The 19780-nt window shown below is 34.5% G+C and overlaps 2 protein-coding genes across 5 annotated transcripts in view; one reads left to right on the plus strand and one right to left on the minus strand.

Annotated features, from left to right (window-relative positions):
* Positions 1-622: 622 nt before the first annotated feature.
* On the plus strand, positions 623-4614 carry LOC410316 (A-kinase anchor protein 17A). The gene is made up of 7 exons (XM_026443688.1): positions 623-1220; positions 1582-2210; positions 2295-2443; positions 2519-2726; positions 2809-2985; positions 3097-3220; positions 3290-4614. Exons 1-7 carry the CDS (start codon positions 1046-1048, stop codon positions 4183-4185), a joined length of 2358 nt encoding a protein of 785 aa, XP_026299473.1. The 5' UTR covers positions 623-1045; the 3' UTR covers positions 4186-4614.
* Positions 4615-10052: 5438 nt separating this feature from the next.
* LOC410317 (small conductance calcium-activated potassium channel protein) overlaps positions 10053-19780 on the minus strand; it is a 228054-nt gene continuing 218326 nt past the window's right edge. For 3 of the 4 annotated variants that reach the window (XM_393798.7, XM_016914843.2, XM_006566312.3), the window contains 3 exons: positions 19022-19149; positions 18862-18931; positions 17499-18110 (listed from right to left, as the gene is read on the minus strand). In XM_393798.7, coding sequence (XP_393798.4) covers positions 17499-18110; positions 18862-18931; positions 19022-19149 — 810 coding nt within the window. Of the gene's footprint in view, positions 18111-18861; positions 18932-19021; positions 19150-19780 lie in introns of all 4 variants that reach the window. The other variant, XM_006566310.3, reaches the window with a different exon arrangement.

A 19780-nucleotide genomic window follows, 5' to 3' on the forward strand; every position in this document is an offset into this window, starting at 1 on the left:
AGAAAATGATAGTGAGAAAAAGATAGAGAAAGAATAAAAATATTAAAATCAACGCCATCTTCAGAGTGCCGCAAATGAAACTTGTAAAAAAAGGATAGCAAATAATTAGAAAAAGATAGAATAAGAATTGATTTTCATCGCCATCTTTTAAATACTAGACCTATTTCTTCAAAGTATGCTTGCTTACAAGATAAAGATAAGATTTGACTATTAGCGCTATCTTTTGGATAAGTTTATTTTAAAATATTACTATGATATTTTTAATATTCGAGAGATGGCGGTAAAAGTTAATTCTTTATTTGTTTCTATCTTTCTCTTATTATTTGCTATTCTTGTTTATATCTGTTTCATTTTCATACTCGAGAGATGGCGCTGATTTCACAATTTTTAATTTATCTCTATCTTTTTTCCACTATTTTCTCTCCTTCTTTAATCTTGATATGACCACAGACGAGAATATTATGAAATGTTAAATGAATGTTATTTTTTACAATATACTTTAATTAAATTACTTTATTTTAATTCTGCAAACAATTTAATTCTTTGAAACAAAAAATTAATAATAATAATAAATAAATTTCGTTTGATGATTAATCAAAATTCCATAGGTGGCGTTCTCTACGTATGTGCAATACATAACGATTTTGGACTCAACCGCGGATGTACTATCATGACGCTTTGTGTGTATTTTGGACTTCTCTTTATATTTACAGTGTTCAATCGGTTAAGCTTGACAGAACCTAAACGATGGATTAAAACCGTTCTCGTGAATGAAATTTAATCGGTAAACGGAAAGTTATTCGGCAAAAGTGATTTGAATCGTGGTGAATGAAACGATATTAAACGGTGAAGTGAAGAAGGAGAATCTTTCAGATCTGAGAAAGATTTTTAGTCATTTCGAATGGATACACAACCTCTCTACTGAATGGTTTTCATCTTACTGGGTTTACTTTGTCGTAAGATAGATATTTAACAATTGTAACTTTTCTTTATATTACACAATTTTATATTTTTTCTTCTACTATAACGAAAGTACATTAGATTAATGATGAGTGATGGTAAGAAGGTAGGTGAAAATTCCAGTAGTGAGGTTGTTAACCTATTTCGAAGCTGTAGGGATCTTAGTGACATCGTACCTCTATATACACCACGAGCACTTTACTTAAAGCCAGTTGCAAAGATAAATGTTTCTGTTAATCTTCCTCAACTGAAAGTTCCAGGTAAAATGGTTAAAAATGATATATATTCAATTTTCATTTGTATTTTTGTTTAAAAGTTATATTTATATTTGCATCTAAATTTATTTGTAATTCTTGATTGAATTTTCGTCAAAATCTTTCATCTATATATACTTCATATTTATAATTTTTTTTTTTTTATATATGAATTATTTTTCGAAATCACATTTGCATATTTTAACCTCATGATTCTTTTAGGTTAATGGCAAATGCATTTATTAATAATATTGATTTCTGTGACAGGAAACATCATTATTGTTTTAAATTGTGTGCAAATCTATAATTATACACAATATTTTTAGCATAGTAGGTTTTTACAGAAAATTAACTGCGATATAAACAGGAAAAACAATATCAACATGGGAAGTAATGGAGAAGATTCGTGCCTTTATACTACCAGACGAGTTTGCATCTCTGAAGGTAGCCAAGAGTACATTGGAATTTATCAGATTGGAAGGAGACTTGCAAGACAGATGCAGACTGCAGCGTGTACTTGCAAGATTAGACTCTCAACGTTTAAATTTATCCGGATTTCCCAATGTGTTAAAAGTCCGTGCAGCAGAAGCAAAGGATGATTTTCCTACAAGGCATAGCTGGGATTCATATTTCAGAGATGCTAAACATATGAATGAATTAAAGCCTGGAGAAAGGCCAGATACTATACATATAACAGGTTTGCCTGTTAAATGGTTCACCGAGGATGGAGCAACAATGCCTAGTGAATCCTTGATTAACAAAATATTTAGAAAATGGGGAATACTTAGAAGAATAGATGTTCCTGCTGCTGATCCCTATAGATCTAGAATGCGTCTGGGCACAAATATAAATAAATTTAGTTATGAAGATGGCATATTTTTTGATGCTTACATTCAATATGTTGAATATATGGATTTTGTTAGAGCTATGGATGCATTGCGTGGCATGAAACTTCTTAAAAAAGAAGGAGACAAAGCATTTACGGCCGCTATTAAGGTGCGATTTCGATAAGAATTTTAATTTATAATTTATTATTTTAATATTAAATTAAAAAAATATCGTTTTAATTATATTATGCAGATTACGTTTGATAAAACAAAACATATGAGTGATAGTACTGTAGCACATAGAGAATTTGAAAGAAAACGTCTTATAGCACAGGATACATTAGCAGCAGAACGATTACGTAGAAAAGAAGAAGCTGAAGAGAAACGTCGTGAGGAACTAAAGTAATTAGCAATAATATTTATGGTCATAAATATAATTTCAAGTATATATAATAATTCGTACATTATTTTTATTAGGAAGAAAGAAGAGGCTGAAGCAATAGCTAAAGAAAATAGACGAAAAAAACGAGAAGAGAAACGAAAGCGTAAAGCTATAACTATATTTCGAAAGAAGGAAGAAGATAAAGTATCTATGAAAATTGCCAGAGAAGGGCAAAAATTAATAAAAGCACAAAGACAGCTTGAAAGCATTCGTCTTTTGGATGAATTATTTGATAGAATAAAGGTAAATATTAACGAAAGTTTTATTATAATAATAGTTTTTTTAATAATAATAAATTTGACTAAAATTCATTTTTTGTATTAAGATAAAAGTGGAGAATAATGAAATTAATATAGATGAGGTAACAAACATAGATGCAAAAAAGGAAGAGAAAAAGAATAATAAAGTAGATGGTACAATTGAAATATTAAGTTCAGAAGAAGATTCAAAAGATGGAAAAAAAGATAAAAAAATTAAAAAATTAAAGAAGAAAAAATCTAAAAAGGAAAAGAAGAAAAAAGTATTTATTTGTTATACTCTTTTCTAATTTTTATTTATTTATTTATTTATATTGAACAGTTTCATTTTCTTTTTTTTTTCTTTTTTATAGAAGAAACGAAAAAAGGGAAAAAATTCTGAAAATTCTGTAAGTCAAAGTGAAGAATCGGGTGAGGAGCAAACAAAAAAATTAAAAAGTGTTTTAAAACAAAATATTACATATCCATCATCATCAACAGGTGAGTATAAGCTGAAAAAAAAATTTATGCGAATCACTAAATATATTTATATTATTTTATCTTTTTCAGCACCTGCACCTTTAGAATCCCTTTCTTATCCACCGCTTTATCCACGTTTTCCACAACCATGGTATTACGATGCTACTTTACCTATGATTTACCCTAGTTTGCCAAGAGGTATGCCTAGGAGTGGTCGTTTCTTACGAGGAAGAGGTAGAGGATTTTCATGGCGTAATGCTGCAAATCATCGTACATTACATACGTTTAACCCTCATTTGTATAACGAGCAGTATTACAAGTACTTTGCTCATTTAGTAGGTCAGGATTATCGCGCTTTCGATTATAGAAGTTCACGGTCACGAAGTCGTAGTAGATCGAGATCAAGATCAAGATCGAGATCTAGGTCAAAATCACGATCGAAATCCACGAGATCAAGATCTCGTTCGAAATCAAGATCAAAATCACGGGACAAATCGAGATCGAAATCACGATCAAGATCGAAATTGAAAACTAGATCGAGATCTCGAAGTAGAAGACGAAGTAGAAGCAAAAGTAGATCACGTTCGAAAAAACGACGAGGAAGATCAAAGTCAAGATCGAAATCTGCAACAAGGATGAGATCTCGATCACGACGATCAAGATCAAAGAAAAGAACTCGTTCGAGAAGTCGTTCTAATTCTTGGAACAATAGCAAACATCGCTATAGACGTAGGCGCGAAAGATCGGTATCAAAGGTGAAGGTCACAAGAGCTAAATCTCGCAGTGGATCTCCTAAGAGAAGATCTCGTAGTAGTACATGGTCTATGCCTAAATCTCCCGGTAGAAGAAGTTGCTCCTGGTCAAAAAATGCGGATATCGTTAGCAACAAAACGGATACCGATAAATCGATATGTGCAACGGAGCAAAAAATTGGAAACAAAGAATTGTCACAAGCTTCTCATTTGGAGAATATAACTTCCGATTGATAAGAACCGAAGATAAGATCTAGATCTTCCATTTTATTTCTTTAATACTTTTACGTAAATGAAGCGTATTTATTAACGCTTTGTACAAAATCTGTATGAAATCTGTATGAATCCGTAATTATGTACTCGTAATTGTATATTCGCGTTCGTAGTAATTCTTTGATAAAAGGAGATATATATTTTTATTCTCAGACTGGCTCTTCCTGATTTTAGATGATTTCTTATAGTATAATCTATAGGAATGAAAATATGTAAGTGAATCACTTATACACGCGCAAAGTATTGCTAATGTTCGAATCCTGTGGATATTTGAACTCTGAATGTGTATTGTACATATTGTTATGAATGGTCAAAAAAATAATAATAGATAAGAATGCTGCATTTTTATCTCAAGATTAAGAATAAATATATAAACATTAACATATTAAATATGTATTGAATCATCCTTAAAATACTGCATATAGTAGTACACCGATATTTATTTTGGTAAATTATTTATTGATCCAAATATATATATATATATATGTATAATGAAATGTTATATAAATTAGTTTTAACTTTTTTTATTTTTCTTCAGGAAAGGTACAGGATGTATCGAAGTAAAAGACAATAAGATTCGACTTGCAAATTTTATTTGTTTTTCGGCATGAAAATGCATTGGTTCATAAACATTATTAGTCATTATTACTCCTATCCCTTCGTAAAGGATCGAAGATCGTTTTTTTTTTTTTTTTTTCTTTCTTAGCAGCGTTCCTCGAAAATACACGCTACGATTAAAGTTTTATCGACTGGTGCTTCATTTGATATTAATTAATTCGCCTATGATTAATAAGGTTTTTATTCTTTTTCTTTCTTTAACTTATTAGCGCCGTGGTTAGCACCTCGTGTACAAGTCCGCTCGACTCAAACACGAAAACTCGTTTCATTCATTTCTTTTCTTTCTTTTTTATTTTTCCTCTTTAAAAATATGTGCTACATTTTTTTTTGTTTGTTTCTTTGTCTTCTCATCGCTATGTTTAATTATATAATAATACGTATATATATATACACCTCGCATCGTTTTAATCGTTACTCGTATGTTTCGGAATAACAACACCAGTTTGTTCTATTCATTTTTTTTTCTTTTTTTTTTTTAGTATTACAATCTCGATACTCCATAATGATATTCAATCTAATGGAAGATTCTTCATCATTCGCTTGAACATCATTCACTTTATAAATGTTTTCTTCCTTTTTCCATTCTTCATTCAACGTTATTGGCATTACTCGTTTACACTGGTTTCTCTTTTTTTTCACCATTTTTTTTTCGTTTTTTTTTTTTTTTGTTTTCTTAAATCATCTACCGCTACGGTATCTTCGGAATTGATTAGATATTGACTACTTTCAAGATTCGTTGCGTGGGAATTGTTTTTAAATTTATTCATCGCGCGACGATTTTCACATTTTCACATTTTTTACATTTTATAAAATTCGCGAATTTGATAAAATTATAAATTCCATCCTCATTCTATAATCTCTTCTATAGAACGAGCGCTATCATCCGCGTTAATTGAATCGGTGATTAAGGGAATGAAGTAGAAATGGAATTATATAAATAAAAAATGAAATTATCGTAAATTTAATTAATAAAGTAAAATAATTTATATAAAAATAATTAGATAGACAATAATGATATGAAATATTATTTAATTTTAAATTTTACTTATAAAATTATAACATAAAATATTTTTTTTTTTTAATATTCGATAAATGCTAAATCAAATTCAGATACTTCGATTTTTTAGAAAAAAAAAAAAAAATTTCTGCAATTTGCCCTTCGTATCACCGATGCAATTTTTCTTTGAAATTTTTCAAGAAATTACTCTGCATCATTGCACGTTTCACGCCGTAACAGAGTACAACAGAGGTACCATTTTTTCTTTTTTTTTTTTATTCGTTCAATCGATCTCGTTCCATTCAGCACGATGTTACATTCTATATGTGAATCGTCCATTTTCCAATGGTGAAGCTTCTAAAATTTACTCAGTCATATAGTACTAGGTACAAAGAATCCTATGAAACACAATGGAAAATCGAACTCGTGGAAAAACAAATTTCGAAACAAAAGCCTAGAGTTTTTTTTTTTTGTTTTTTTGGAATACAGGCGGTGCGATCGTCTGTTTAAAATTTTTTTTTATTTTTATTTATTTATTTTTTTTATTTATTTTTCTCATTCACTCGATATTTAAATTTCGTTATTATTATATTTGGCTACAAAGTCGCTGGCCCTTTCAATTATCGCGTTTTTTTGCTAAGTTTTATTCTCTTCTAAAAAGTTTGTTTCTCTATCTAGCTCTCACTTTATTCTCCCGTCGCGATTGTTCGTTTATTTATTTTATTTTTTCTTTTTTTTTTTCTTTTCTTTTTTTTTTTTTTTACAATCGGTATCTCGTGTAACAACGGTATTTTGAACAAGTTTTTCGATAGAAAATTAGCAAGAAATATATAGATTTCTTCTCGGCTTCTCTAAATTACGGTGGACGCACCGAACATTTGGGAAATGAACGACCCAAAGATTTACAATTTTTTTTTTTTTTTTTTTTTTTTTTTGTTTCGCAGTTGAGCAAGCATTACATGCTTTTTCATCACCAGCCATCGTCCAATAATGTACAAGTGCTAACGCGACACCCTGTGGGTTACTTCTCTTTCGTTATCTATATAGAACTTTTCCGATGGGCTGTCACATTGAAAGGACACACATAAGATGTAGCCTGGTATTGAGAGTTCTACTTTGGAAAACTCCATATATTCACGGAAAAAAATGTAAAAGTGATGCCAAGTATTTCTTCTTCGTGTTATCTAACTCGAAAAGAATAAGAGATACGAATAAATTTTTATTTTTTTCTTTCTAAAAAAATGTATAATGTAGATGTTAAATTTATTTATCATGCTAAATTTTTTTTAATCAGAAAAGATTTTATGATTTTTTTACAATGATCAATGATAAATAAATTTAAAAATATTTTTAATTCATTATTGAATAAATAAAATTTTTATTCATTTTTATGAAAAATATGAATTTAAATTTTTGTTCTAATTTTTACAATCTAGACTAATGTTTTCCTTTTTATTAAATAAATAAGGTTTGAAAATACTTTTAATTTTATAGAATTATTTTTTTTTAGGACATAAATAAGTTTTTTCTATCCTATGTAATAAATGTAAATTCAAGTATATGTATTATTCCATAAATAAAATTTGACGAAGTAGTTTTACGTCTTTTCCATTCAATTGAATTTGAATTATAGAAACATTTTCGTTTTGTTTCAGTGATTTTCCATGCAAAGATTGTCCGGGAAGAAAAATCTTCGTGAACTTACATAATCAGCTTGTACAATTGCAACGTCAACGACACTCGCATTAGATTTACGAAAGCAATCGAATCGCATTGTGAATAAAAATGTTGTTCATCGACTAGTTGATTAAAACATCGACGCAGCTATTGTGAAAGCAAATTGTCTTGGATACTTTCTGAAAACGTCGATAACATGGTACGTGAAAGAAAATATTATAAATCGTGTCATAAAGTTTGATCAATTTGAGTAAATGCAATTTTCTAATAATATTAATATTATTTTTTATATATATATATACGTTTAGAAAGAAATTTTCAGGTATCTTTTCAATTTTATTTTACTTGTTAATTTGCTATTTTTCTATTTTTCTTTATTGTATATTAATAATGAACTTTTTTATAATAACGATTAGAACGATGAGGTATATGAAGTTAAAAGTTCATAAAACCGATTCGTTGTAAACAATTGAGCGACTGGTATAAATCTCTTTCAATGCACCATCCGTTCGATACATCAACTATCGATTATTAGAGCCTAACGTCGATCAATCAAAGATCGTTTTTAGTCTAAATAAAACTGCATTTATATCAATTATGACGAGGCGATTACCGAAATATTATTTTCAAGTCGGATACAAACAAGTTTTTTTGTTTGAATTTAACAAATGACGTGACGATGAGTATGCGTGATGAATGAACGTGATAATCATTAGTGAATTTTAAAATTCGTGAACAATATTCGTGAAACGAAAATTATTTAGTTCATTTCCATATTGCTTCATCTTTTGTGTCTCCTGTCAACATGTAATGTAAATAGTATAAGAGAAAATAGAGAAATAGGGAGAAAGAGATAGATAGATAGATAGATTAGATAGATTAGATAGATTAGATAGATGGATAGAGAGCTCATTAAAAAAGACTGTTTCCCTTTAACTCGTGGTCGCTAGATCATCCTATATAGATTAATACGTATTACGTTACTTAGTAATTTGTTGGTCATTTTATGTAACAGTTAGATGGCGACAGCCCGCTAGTTAATATTTGGTAAAGATCTTAATAAAGTGTTTGAGAGAGTTTAAAACTGTTTAAACGCTACCGTTATTCATCATAATAATCATAATAATCATCCGTAATAATAACAACAATAATAAATGACCAATATGTATCAATAACTCGTGGTAATTCTCGGTATATAAATCGTTAACGGAGAAATCGATTTCTCCGATTTATGTTTTTTATGTTCCATTTATCCTTCTCTTCTACCCCTCTTCCCACCTTCCCCCTTCTGTTTCCCTCCTCCCCCTCTTTTTTTATTTTCAAGACGATCGATCGCAATCATTTTGCGATTTTTCGATCCTCCGCGATATCACACTGTGATCTTGACGCGTGTCAAGCGTCAATATCTTACGTTGTTTCTCCCCCATTCCCCCTCCCCTCCATCTTCGAGTGCATTGCCAATCCGTCGGCCCATCGATCGAAAGTTTCGCTAATTAATCGTAACAGGAAGGAAGAAAGTATACGAGGGTCAACGTGGAAACAACTCTGTCTCTGTTCAACTACATTTATGTACAAAGATATAGTCCGATTATTAGCCTACGTTCCGATTACGCCTGATCTTTTTCTTTTTTTTCTTTCTTTCACAGCGCGATTTATGTATATGTGTACATGTGTATGTATGTGTGTGTGTGTTTCTTGGGTAGATTTCGTGTGCGCGTTTTTTTTCTTGTTCCTCTTTCATTTATTTTTTTCTTCTTTTTATTTTGTTTTTTTTTGTTTTTTTTTTTCATTTTTTTCGAATCACGACGCGTTTTCACGACTGTCAGCGTTGACGGGCACGAACGATTTTCACGGAATGAAGGCGGCAGTTACGCACTCCCCGTGCAGTATTGCGCAGTACATCGCAACCGAGTGCACAATCGGTTATTCTCATATTTTTCCGAGGTACACGAGAACGCGCTCCATTGTGTTATACGGTGCGCAGCGTTGAACATAGCGCGATTTTTATTTTTCCCAGGTAGCACAGGCTCGAAACGTCGATCGGTTGGAATAACGCAAGTTTTCTTTCTTTTTCTTTTTTTTTTTTTTTGAATAATTATTTTATCGATGTTCAATTCGAATTTAAAAATATTTTCTTTGCATCGTTTCTTTTTCAAAGATTTAGAATATTTTTCAATACGAGTTATATTTAAAATTTGGAATAGTTTCAATAAAGAAGAGAAATGCGATATATATATATATATTTTTCTATCAACGAAAAGAAAATATATTTTCTGTTTGCGTTATTCCATTCGATCAGTATCCAAAAATTTCGACACGCAAGGAATTATCATCAACGTCGCATCAACAACAGGGGAGAACCACCCTCAAAAATCTTCTCCCAGGGGATTCAATCACACTTTGCGCCCAATTATTCTCGAGCTTATCGAACGTACAAAATACATATGTACACATGTAAAATACACAACATTTAAACATTCACGAGACACTCTCGACGGGCGCAAAATTTGATGACGATCTCCTTCTCTCTTTTTTCTTTTTTTTTTTACACGTTCGTGTATGTCGGAGAACTTGCGCGCCCCTGAACACAAAAGCGTCCTCCTCGTTTCCTTAAAACGTACGTATATAAACTCTGCATGAAACAAAGGCCATAATACACGTTTCGATATATATATATATATATATACACTATATACTATAATATCGTGTATATTACATAATATAGTATACACATATTTACAGGTATAAACATACAAATCAATCTCGGCATATTTGCGACGGGGTAGGAGCACTTTGTCACTTTGAAAATATTTCGTGTTACTCTGACCAATACGATCGAAATAATTGTTCGAACGATTAATCCCTCGATTAAAGCGACATAAAAAATTTTCTATCTTTAGAGAAAAAGAAAGACTGGGATCCTTGTCGATCGTTCTCTTTTTTTTTTTTTTTTTTTAAACAGTACTCGTCAAGCTAGGCTATTCTCGTCAATATTGTTCAAAATAACGAAAATATTTCGGATGATGACAAAGATGAATTCGTCCTATATGCACACGCGGTATAGTTATTTGTGTGTATGAACGTATGAAGAAGAGTCATCGAATGAAACAACTTCACTCGGGCAATATATAGATCGCCGATTTAAAGTCCTTTTCATTGATTATCACGCTTGGACGATTCTTCTTTGTGTTTCTACTTTTCTTCTTCTTCTTCTTCTTCTTTTCTGTCCACTCTTCTCACGAAAAGGAACCTTTGTTATGAGGATATGTCTACCTGCTTCTCGCAAGAAATTCATTTCTATGATTCTTCTGCACCCTTTCTCTGTTCCCATTCTTTATTATCCTTCTGTTAACTCGATTATTGTTACGTATTTCAGATGTTAGGTCGTACGATTTTTTGGAGAGGTATTTCTCGTTGAAATAAAATCATGGAAGGATGATTGTGATCCTTCCTTATATTCTCGTCGGTAATGTGCAACGTAGTTCTCAAAAAAACATGTTAACGAATGATTGGACGAAGTAATAACGTTTCCTTCATTTTTCTCTGCGGCAGCTTGAAAAAATAAAACGACATTGGAGTTGTTTAAAGAATATCATTTGCTTCCAATGATGCTATGGTCACGATATGAACCCTCGTCTTCGCTTCGATTCTTTATCCGCTCCCCTCGATGCGTCTACTAGTAGGAGGCTGCTTCACGATTTACAATCTTATGCTCGCCATTCTAATTTTAATTCGATGCTCTTGATTTTGTAAGCGCGAAACAACCTCTCGAGAATTCTCAGTCGAAAATTCTCGGTTCTCAAGTTTTTTGGTCGAGTAGTGTATCTCGATCTTCGATCTTTTTATTAATAAGTATCGATATTGATTCTTGTATCGTTCCATTCCATCGAACCTGTCTCATACGTGTCCCGCATGACCAATGCGCCGTCTCGTCCATACAAGAGTCTGTGTTTCATACATTATAATAGAATCTCGGTCTCCTATCTGCCTAATGCATCAATAATATCGAGACTGCACGTGTATTTTTAATTTTTTTTCGTTTTTCTTTTATATATATATATATACATATATTTTTTTTCCTCTTAAACTTGGCGTCGTGGTCTTTCTGGCACTATAATGCACTTTTAAGAAATCTATATAAAAATATCGTGTGGAGTCGTCGTGTCCAGGAAAATATCGTTGAGCCGCGACAGAGAAGTAGAAAAAGAGAGGCAGAAATAGGAAGAAAAGATAGGCACGAATAGGAGAACAGAAGATGAAATAGAAGAGAAAGGAGGACATAACGTAGGATCTTGGGTCTAAGAAGAGGATAGGAACGTATCGGTTTGGAGAAAAGAGAGAGAAATTCTTCGTGGCCAGAAAGGAGGATAGAAGACGGAAAGGGGAATGAGAGAATGTTTTGTATCTTTTTTTTTCTTCTTTTTTTTTTTTTTGTTTCTTTGGTCCCGTTTCGCGTTTCGGAGTGGCCGCGAAACAACGCTTTCGAAATGAAACAATGACACGGACAAGACACACCAGGTCCCAATGTTTCAGCGGAAATGAATGCTCGATTACTTCTGAGAGCAGAGAGACGAGCCTTCCTTTTCCTTCCTATATTAACAAACAATCTTTTGTTCTTTCGCGAATGTAAAATGAATGTGTGCGCGTTTCTTCTTCTTCTTCTTCTTCTTCTCGTTGGAACAACGGCCAAGATTAGCCAAGCGATCCTTTTCTTTCCTCCTTCTTTCTTCCGCCCCCAAAAAAATCTCAGATCTTCCCTTCTGTAATTTTTTCCCCCCCAATTCGATTGATCTTATCGCTATTCCAATCTTCTTCTCCTCTTCATCCCTTTTCACACTCGTTTCTCCTCGGTACGTGCGTGTATGTATGTCGTCGCACTTGTATGTTTCTCGAAGGCGTGAACATCTTCGGGATTGATCACATTGGATAGAACGGATCTCTGGACACGGAGTGCCTCGAACAACGTAACAGCATCGCCGATAATCGCGCGAAATCAACAATATATTACGAAACAATGCGTCGCGGTATATCCATAATATAATAATAATAATTACGTGTCTTATGTATTTTTTTTGTAGGTATATCCTTGTTTCTGCGTGTCTTCGTACGATACATAGCGATGGAATAATTTTTAAAAATGATGAAGAAATAGCGCTCTCTCGAAACAAATTCTGGAGTGAGAAACGTAAACTATATTAATCAAAGGGAACAATATTAATTAAACGGTAAAAAGTTGTCAAACAAGAATTGGAAAATATATCAATATTTCAAAGTAACATGATTTTAAGGATTAAGAGCAACAAATTTCTTGTATCTGTTATACTAAATATTGCAAATACTTTTGTATTCCAAAATATTCCAACAATTCCATCGCTACGACCGATGATGTTACCATTCCTCCTCTGTATACATATTCATGTGTATAATGTGTACAGCTGATAAAAATCGAAGAAACGAATCGGCCACAAATCGCGTGACGCGATTAATTTCGACGACGCAGCTCGTTAACATGTCTTCCCTCGTTTTTTTTTAACCCCCCCCCGATCACGTACTCAACGTCAACGTTATAGCCTTAATTAAAACGTAATTAACTCGATTCGGGGACGCGAATGGGTCCGTTATCGAGAGATATCGCATTCAACTCGGTCGAACGTCACGCGATCGGAAATTCGGCCATTCCTCGATTGATCGACCGAGTGATAAGATCGAGATGGCGTGAATTTCCGCTGATGAACCCGCACAATTTTCACGGTCACGCGCAATGAATACACGCGAAGAAGGGCGTCTGCGCCTCTCGGTGTCGGTGAAAATTGTCACTTGAACAGGAAGTGGTAAGTTAGAATGTAGGATGGGCGAGGATAGTGTTGAGGGAAGTATTATTAAGAGTGAATTCAACGTTTTGTCAACAACTTTTTTTATTTTTTACACTACGTTACTATAAATTTTGTTTCTCTTCTTTTCTTTTTTTAATATAAATCAAAGATTTTATTGGGAAAGAAAAAATTGTTTTTGGTTTTTTTCCTTTATAAATATATTCTTGTTGAGTTCATCCTTACTCTAAATGACTCGTATGCGTAGTAGTTGAGAGAAGGAGATTTTTTTTTTTGTAGGTTTTATAGGAGTGATTGTGGTTATTTAGATACTTTGATACAAAATATTTCGAGGAACACTATGGTGTTTTTAAACTTTATTATATTCGTGTAACCTTTTTTTTTTTCTTTTTTTCTTTTTCTTTTACTATGTTTCAGGAGCTTCAATTTTATAAGAAATTTTAGCCGAGGGATGGATTAATGGCTAAGGATATTTCTTTTTTTGTCTATGAATTTTTATAAATTATTGAAGAGTATTTCTAATTTTAAATATTTCAAGGAACACTATGGTGCTTTATCCTTTATGCTGCTTAGTCATTTTTCTCTAATTTAGAAAAAAGAATTTTTTATTCTTCATTTTGTATTTTTTATGTTATTTATGGCGTATATATATATATATATATATATGTATGTATATAATAAATATAGCGTTGTTTGATCCTTCCAGTGAAGAACGTTAAATTTTAATGACACGAGGATTAAATTGAATTTCGCAGTGAATGGATATGCATGCGTTCAATCATAATAAAACGTCGTAGCATAAAGGTTGAGAAACGGAAGTTTGGGAATGGAGTATACAGAAATGTTGAAGGTTTTCTGTAAGATAACTTACGACTTCCTGTTTCAAGTGTCTTTTCATTCAGTCTCGTTACAAATTTCGTTCTCAAGTCGTACTTTTGTTCAAATAATCCTATCTGGTGATGGTTTCCATTGAGTTGGGCATGAATTAACCCAATTATACGATCTTACAAATATCAATTCTCTAAAATATTGAATCGAAAATAATACAATTCAAAGGAAACATATTTATTTCCATGACCAAAAATTTTCATATAACGTATTTAAAATTTTAATTTCGTTATTCGCAAATCTTCGATCTACGTTTCAAACATTTATCGCCATGATTATTGTTTTCTCGTAAAAAATTTATTTCGTCTTCTAACGAGAAAAATTGCTAACATATTTTCCTCGATTGAAAAAGAGGTGACGGAACACTTTCTGGATACTTTCCGGAACACTTCGAAAAATTTCTGAACACATCTGATAACAATTCTTTCTGACGCCAATGTTTTCAAATGTTTAAGAAGAAAAAAAAAAGAAAAGAAAAGAAAGAGAGAAAACTACATACACCAAAAACTCGTTTATGTTACGTTAGATCAAGATCGCTTTTTTCGAATTTTTTTATCAAATATATCTTCCGTTTTTTTTTTTTACCTCTCATTTAAGAAAAACAGACTACTTCCCTGTACCATCCCTTCGAAACAAGACCAAGTTACAGGGTCGCATCCCCTTTGAGCTGCATCATTTTCATCGGCAATAATTTTCGATAAAATCAATATTTACCATGGTTAGACCATCGTACGCTCACACTCACACACATACACATACACACGTACACACGTGTTCACCATCGTGCGTAGACCGTTTTATAAAAAAAAAAAAAATTTTTTTCCTCCCTCTCTCGTAGGTACGACCTTTGTACCCCATACACTTGATACACGCTAACAATATAATATCTTATGTAACCTACGGACGTTAAAGCAGATAAGATCACTTTGCGTTCTCCTTCCATGCAGACCATTCATCCATCGTTTGCTTCGTGGTCTCTCAACGATGGCCCCTCAAGCTCGTCCAGCGTAATTCGGGGGGAGGGTGCGGTGAAATTCTTTGTCCTCGAATAACCTTCATCCATTCTTCTTCTGATCGACCTGGTTCTTTTTTTCCTCTTCCCTTCGTGTTCACTTGTCTTTTAGAAAGTTATATCGCCAAGTACAATCACGAGATGGTATATACGCTACTGGTCTCTACTTAATATTAATAATACAAGAGTGAGGGAGTGAGGAGTGAATCGGAGGGGATAAAATTGGCCAATCTCAACGAAACATATTTCCCTCGAACAAACGGAACAATTCATTATGAATATCTCTCTTCGAGAGAGTTTTTTTTTTTTCCCCCTCCCCCTTTGGAGTATAAATACATTTTCAACGAGGGTTGATGAATTAATTATAACTTCACGCCACGATACGCCACCACGTGATTGTACTTAATAAACTTGCGACGTTATTATAATCACAGCTCCGAAAATAGTAAATATGTTTTTTTTTTTTTTTTTTCCCTCTATCAGCAGGAAACGAAGTAAGAATCAGCTCGCGGATAGGAGAAGATAGCGAGATAAGTGGAGCAGCGTGTGTGTTCGGAACGATTTCTCGTACGATTTTAAAAAAATTTGTTGTTTTGAAAATCTATCTTCGATTAGTGTGTCGATATCGTTTATTTTTCTAAAATATTTTTTGTAAAATATTTTCCACGCTATCTCTTCCATCCCCTCGCACGCGATCCGAAGCGGAAAACGAAAATTCGCGTAACGAACACAGTGTGCCGCGTATTTTATCTCTTTTCCTAATAACATTAATATTTTAATCTCCTTATAAACGCGTTCGAAAACGTTTTTTTTTTTTTCTTTTTTATTATTATTATTATTATTATTTCTGTGCGCTCGTCCAGCTCAAGAACCACTCTTGTTGTCCTCGTCGAGGGGAGACGTTCTCCACACGCACGTTTCCCTCGTAAATGTATAAAACACACCTTATTATATATCTGTCCCTTTTCTCCTTCTTCTTCTTCTTTTTCTTCTTCTTTTTTCCACCTGTTTTTTCCCTTTCGTATTTTTTCTCTTTTTTTCTTTTTTTTTTCTTTTTTTCTTTTTTTTCCTTAATTCACGAGGTATACAGAGATAAGATGGAGTTCGTGTGTGTGTGTGTGTGTCGAATATATATTTAAATATTAAGAAAAAAGTTTTCAGGCACGCAAGTTGGGCAGGGGAGCAGCTCGCAGCGATTTGGAAGAGGACGCTCGCGTCCGTGAGTCCCTCCCTCTCGTTCGTTCATTGTGTATTCGTTCTTTTTTTTTTAATCACCACGGAAACATTGGATCGATCTCCCTTCTATATGTACGTGTGCGTGTGTGTGTAAGTGTTGTGTACGAGTGTTTGAGTGTATGTTCGCGAGTGTACATAGAGTTCCCCTTTCACTAATTGTTTCTTTTTTGTTTCTCGGTAAGAAGACGCAGTCAATCGGGAAGAGGATTGGACCCGTTGTCGATGCTACAGCAAAACTTTCATTTTATCCGCGGCTATAAAAGTAGGCGAGTCGATTTCGAGTCGGCGATGGCTGAGAGACGGCTCGATTATTTGGCTCGGTGGAAATCGCTCGAAAGGAATCGTTGTTTAAATTCGCTACGAGAGATCCAGACATCGAAACGTTTTAATACACATCGTACACGGTGTCGTTTCTTGAGCTTTAGGCAGTCTACGAGTTGGGGTTACAACTCGTTAATTTCTCCGCTGGGTCTCTCTCTCCGCTCCGGTCAACTACGCTATACTTCGTGCTACGATACAGCATCCTTAAAATCGCGAAACTTGAACGAAAGGCTCTATTCTCGAAAATAGGTCTCTTAGCGCATGTTATAAATCGAATAACCGAAACGAATATATTAATTACACGAGAATGTCTAACAATTATGCACGTCGTAACCATCACAGCCAGGCCGACCTTAAAACTACCATCAACCGGATGCGAGACCTAAACTAGTTCGCGAACACTGGTCGAACGAAATTCGGCGCGAACCCGAATATGAACCCGAAGAAGAAGCTTCCTATCCCCGAGAGATAGTTCAACGGACAGACAGTTAGACAGAGATTCACGGAGAAAGAAAGTGAAGCAGAGATAGAGATAGAGAGATATAGAAAGGAAAAGAGAAAGAAGAGACTCGGAGAACCAATTAATCGCGGCGAAAGGGACTCGATGGTACGCGAGCGTCGTTCAGGGGCACGGAGACGTTCACGTGTCCCGTGCCCCTTTTTAATACGAGTGCTGCGGCTGCAAAGACGAGACTCAGCTGTGTGGAGATGTGTCCGACCCCTGACTGTTGCCCAGCCCTCCCATCCCAGATTGCGAGGTGAGCCTGGTGGCCGACTGCGAGGTCGTGGTCGTGGCCACCGTGGAATGTGCCAGACTGTGATGCCTTCCTGTCTCGGGCACCAAGTGTGGCGTACGACTCGAGACTGGCGGCAGGATCGAATTGGCCGGCCAAGGGTGAAGGGACGTGGTGCTGGGCGCGCTTGGCACGCTCCTCGAGTGTGGCAGCGAGTTCGACAGATTGGCCAGAGGGTGATGGGCGGAAACGGAGATGCCCATCGTCAGGCTGTTCCCGGTTGATGCACCGCCGCCACCGCCGCCGCCGCCGCCGCCGCCGCCGCCGCCGCCCGTCGACGACATCGCGACAGCTGTGTCGGGGTGAAGGAAGTTCCGCCTCTGCTCCATACGCTCGGCGTGCTGGGCCAGACACCTGGTCAACTCCTCGGGCAGCAGCTCGAGCTGAGCCTGCAGCCCGGTCAGTTTCTCTTCCAGGTTCATCAGCCGATCCTCCATGCCCCCCAGACGTTCCTCCAGTGCGTCCTGACGCGTGCTCATGTCCGACACGATCTCGTACACCGTGTTCTGCGTCTGTTCGGGGGAACGATTAAGCCATTAGGTTTGTATCATAGTTATAGAAATATATATATGGATTGAATATGAGAATGCAGGAAACTAGATCGATAACGTTTTAAAAATTGTGTTTCATACGATTTATATACATTGCGTTTTATTTGGGGAATGATTTGGGGAAGGTTAGGTTATTTAGATTGTAAGATTATTATGAGATTTTGGTATCGTTGAAGAAGGAGATTAGATTTGTTTGATAACATTTTAACGATATTTTGTTTCTAATTAATCTAAGGTGAATATTAATTTCTGAATTTTAAAAAAATGATTTCCATCAACGAACTTTTCATCTCGTATCACATTATAAGGTGAAGCGTGATTTTAAAATTATGAAGCAATATCGATCGAAAGTTGGAAAAGATAAGTTTTGTTCTTTTTAAGTTTAACATTGAGAATATTGGCTTTGCTACGAATCCATAGAGAAAAACCAGTTGAACGACCAGTTGAGCGATCAGAATAACAGGCATTCGCAGGACTCGCGATGTAGCGAACAATTGAAAAGTTGCATGAATGGAGGATTAACGAACAACAAGTTGGAATAGATTGTATCGTTACGAGGCAACGGGAAACAATGTTTTTCACGGTGGAGGATAGAGATCGTGAAAAGGAAGAGTTTGTTGGCACAAAAGGTGGCAGACCGATGGAATCCATGGACGAGGAGAGCGGGGCCAAGGAAGTTTAATTGAATTCTAAGTTACTTGCGTGCTGGTACCTTGGCCATATCCGTGATGGTGTTGGCATTGTCCATTAATTTTCGCTGATCCATTTTGACTTTCCTCAGCCTGAAAAGTTGGTGCACGCGAGGATTATAATCGTTCCCTGTTATAATGGGGGAATGCCAATCAAAATATGTCGCGTGTACGTCGACTTACGCGTATATAGCCAATAGAAATTTCCGCTGATGCGTTCGAACACGTCCCGGATTGACACGCTTCACCAGCCGAGTGTGCTTGTAAATTAGCCACGTCTCGCGTAACACGTTCGCTGCAGCGTTCTTCAACTGGAACAGAACAGATCTCGTTACTCGTGTTTGACGAATAGGTATGAATTTAATGCCTTGGTATTCGATTTTGGTAGATTTATGGGAAATTATATTCATTTTTCAAAATAATTTCCATTCCATTCTCCGTAAATGATAATCATTCGTTTCGTTTTATTGCCTCGTTGAATCAATGTGAACGTTTATTGTGAAATATCGAAAGATCGATACAGATATCGATGAACGGAATGGAAATCGTTGCTGCAAAAATATTATCATAGATTAATATACGAAGAAAGAAAAAAATGATTTTAATTCTTATTCTAATTTTATTTTAGCATTGGTCGAAAATTGCTGATCTTAACCTATATTCGATGTTCGACTACAATTGACTTGTACTACTTATCCAGCCACGACGAGCTAATACTATTTGCCATAGTCATAATTCTTTTAATCGTTCGCATAGTACATTACACGATTTATATATTGCACGATTTAAATGATCCATGGAATTCGAATGAAATTAAAATTGATTAAATTTCTAATTGCCACCGATATATTTTATCTCTGTCGAAATTAAAAAAATAGAGGCTCGTAAAAAGAACGGTGTACACTTTCTGAAACCAATTTCACTCGTCGTTAATTGGAGAAG

The sequence above is a fragment of the Apis mellifera genome, linkage group LG11 (genome assembly GCF_003254395.2).
Source record: "Apis mellifera strain DH4 linkage group LG11, Amel_HAv3.1, whole genome shotgun sequence".
Taxonomy (NCBI): Eukaryota; Metazoa; Arthropoda; class Insecta; order Hymenoptera; family Apidae; genus Apis; species Apis mellifera.

Bases quoted from the DNA above. Each gene is read 5' to 3' on its own strand.
- LOC410316 (XM_026443688.1), top strand. From the start codon at position 1,046: ATGATGAGTGATGGTAAGAAGGTAGGTGAAAATTCCAGTAGTGAGGTT. The intron at 2,986-3,096 runs AAGGAAAAGAAG...TTTTTATAGAAG, and splicing joins TAAAGAAGAAAAAATCTAAA to AAACGAAAAAAGGGAAAAAA. The intron at 3,221-3,289 runs GTGAGTATAAGC...TATCTTTTTCAG, and splicing joins ATATCCATCATCATCAACAG to CACCTGCACCTTTAGAATCC.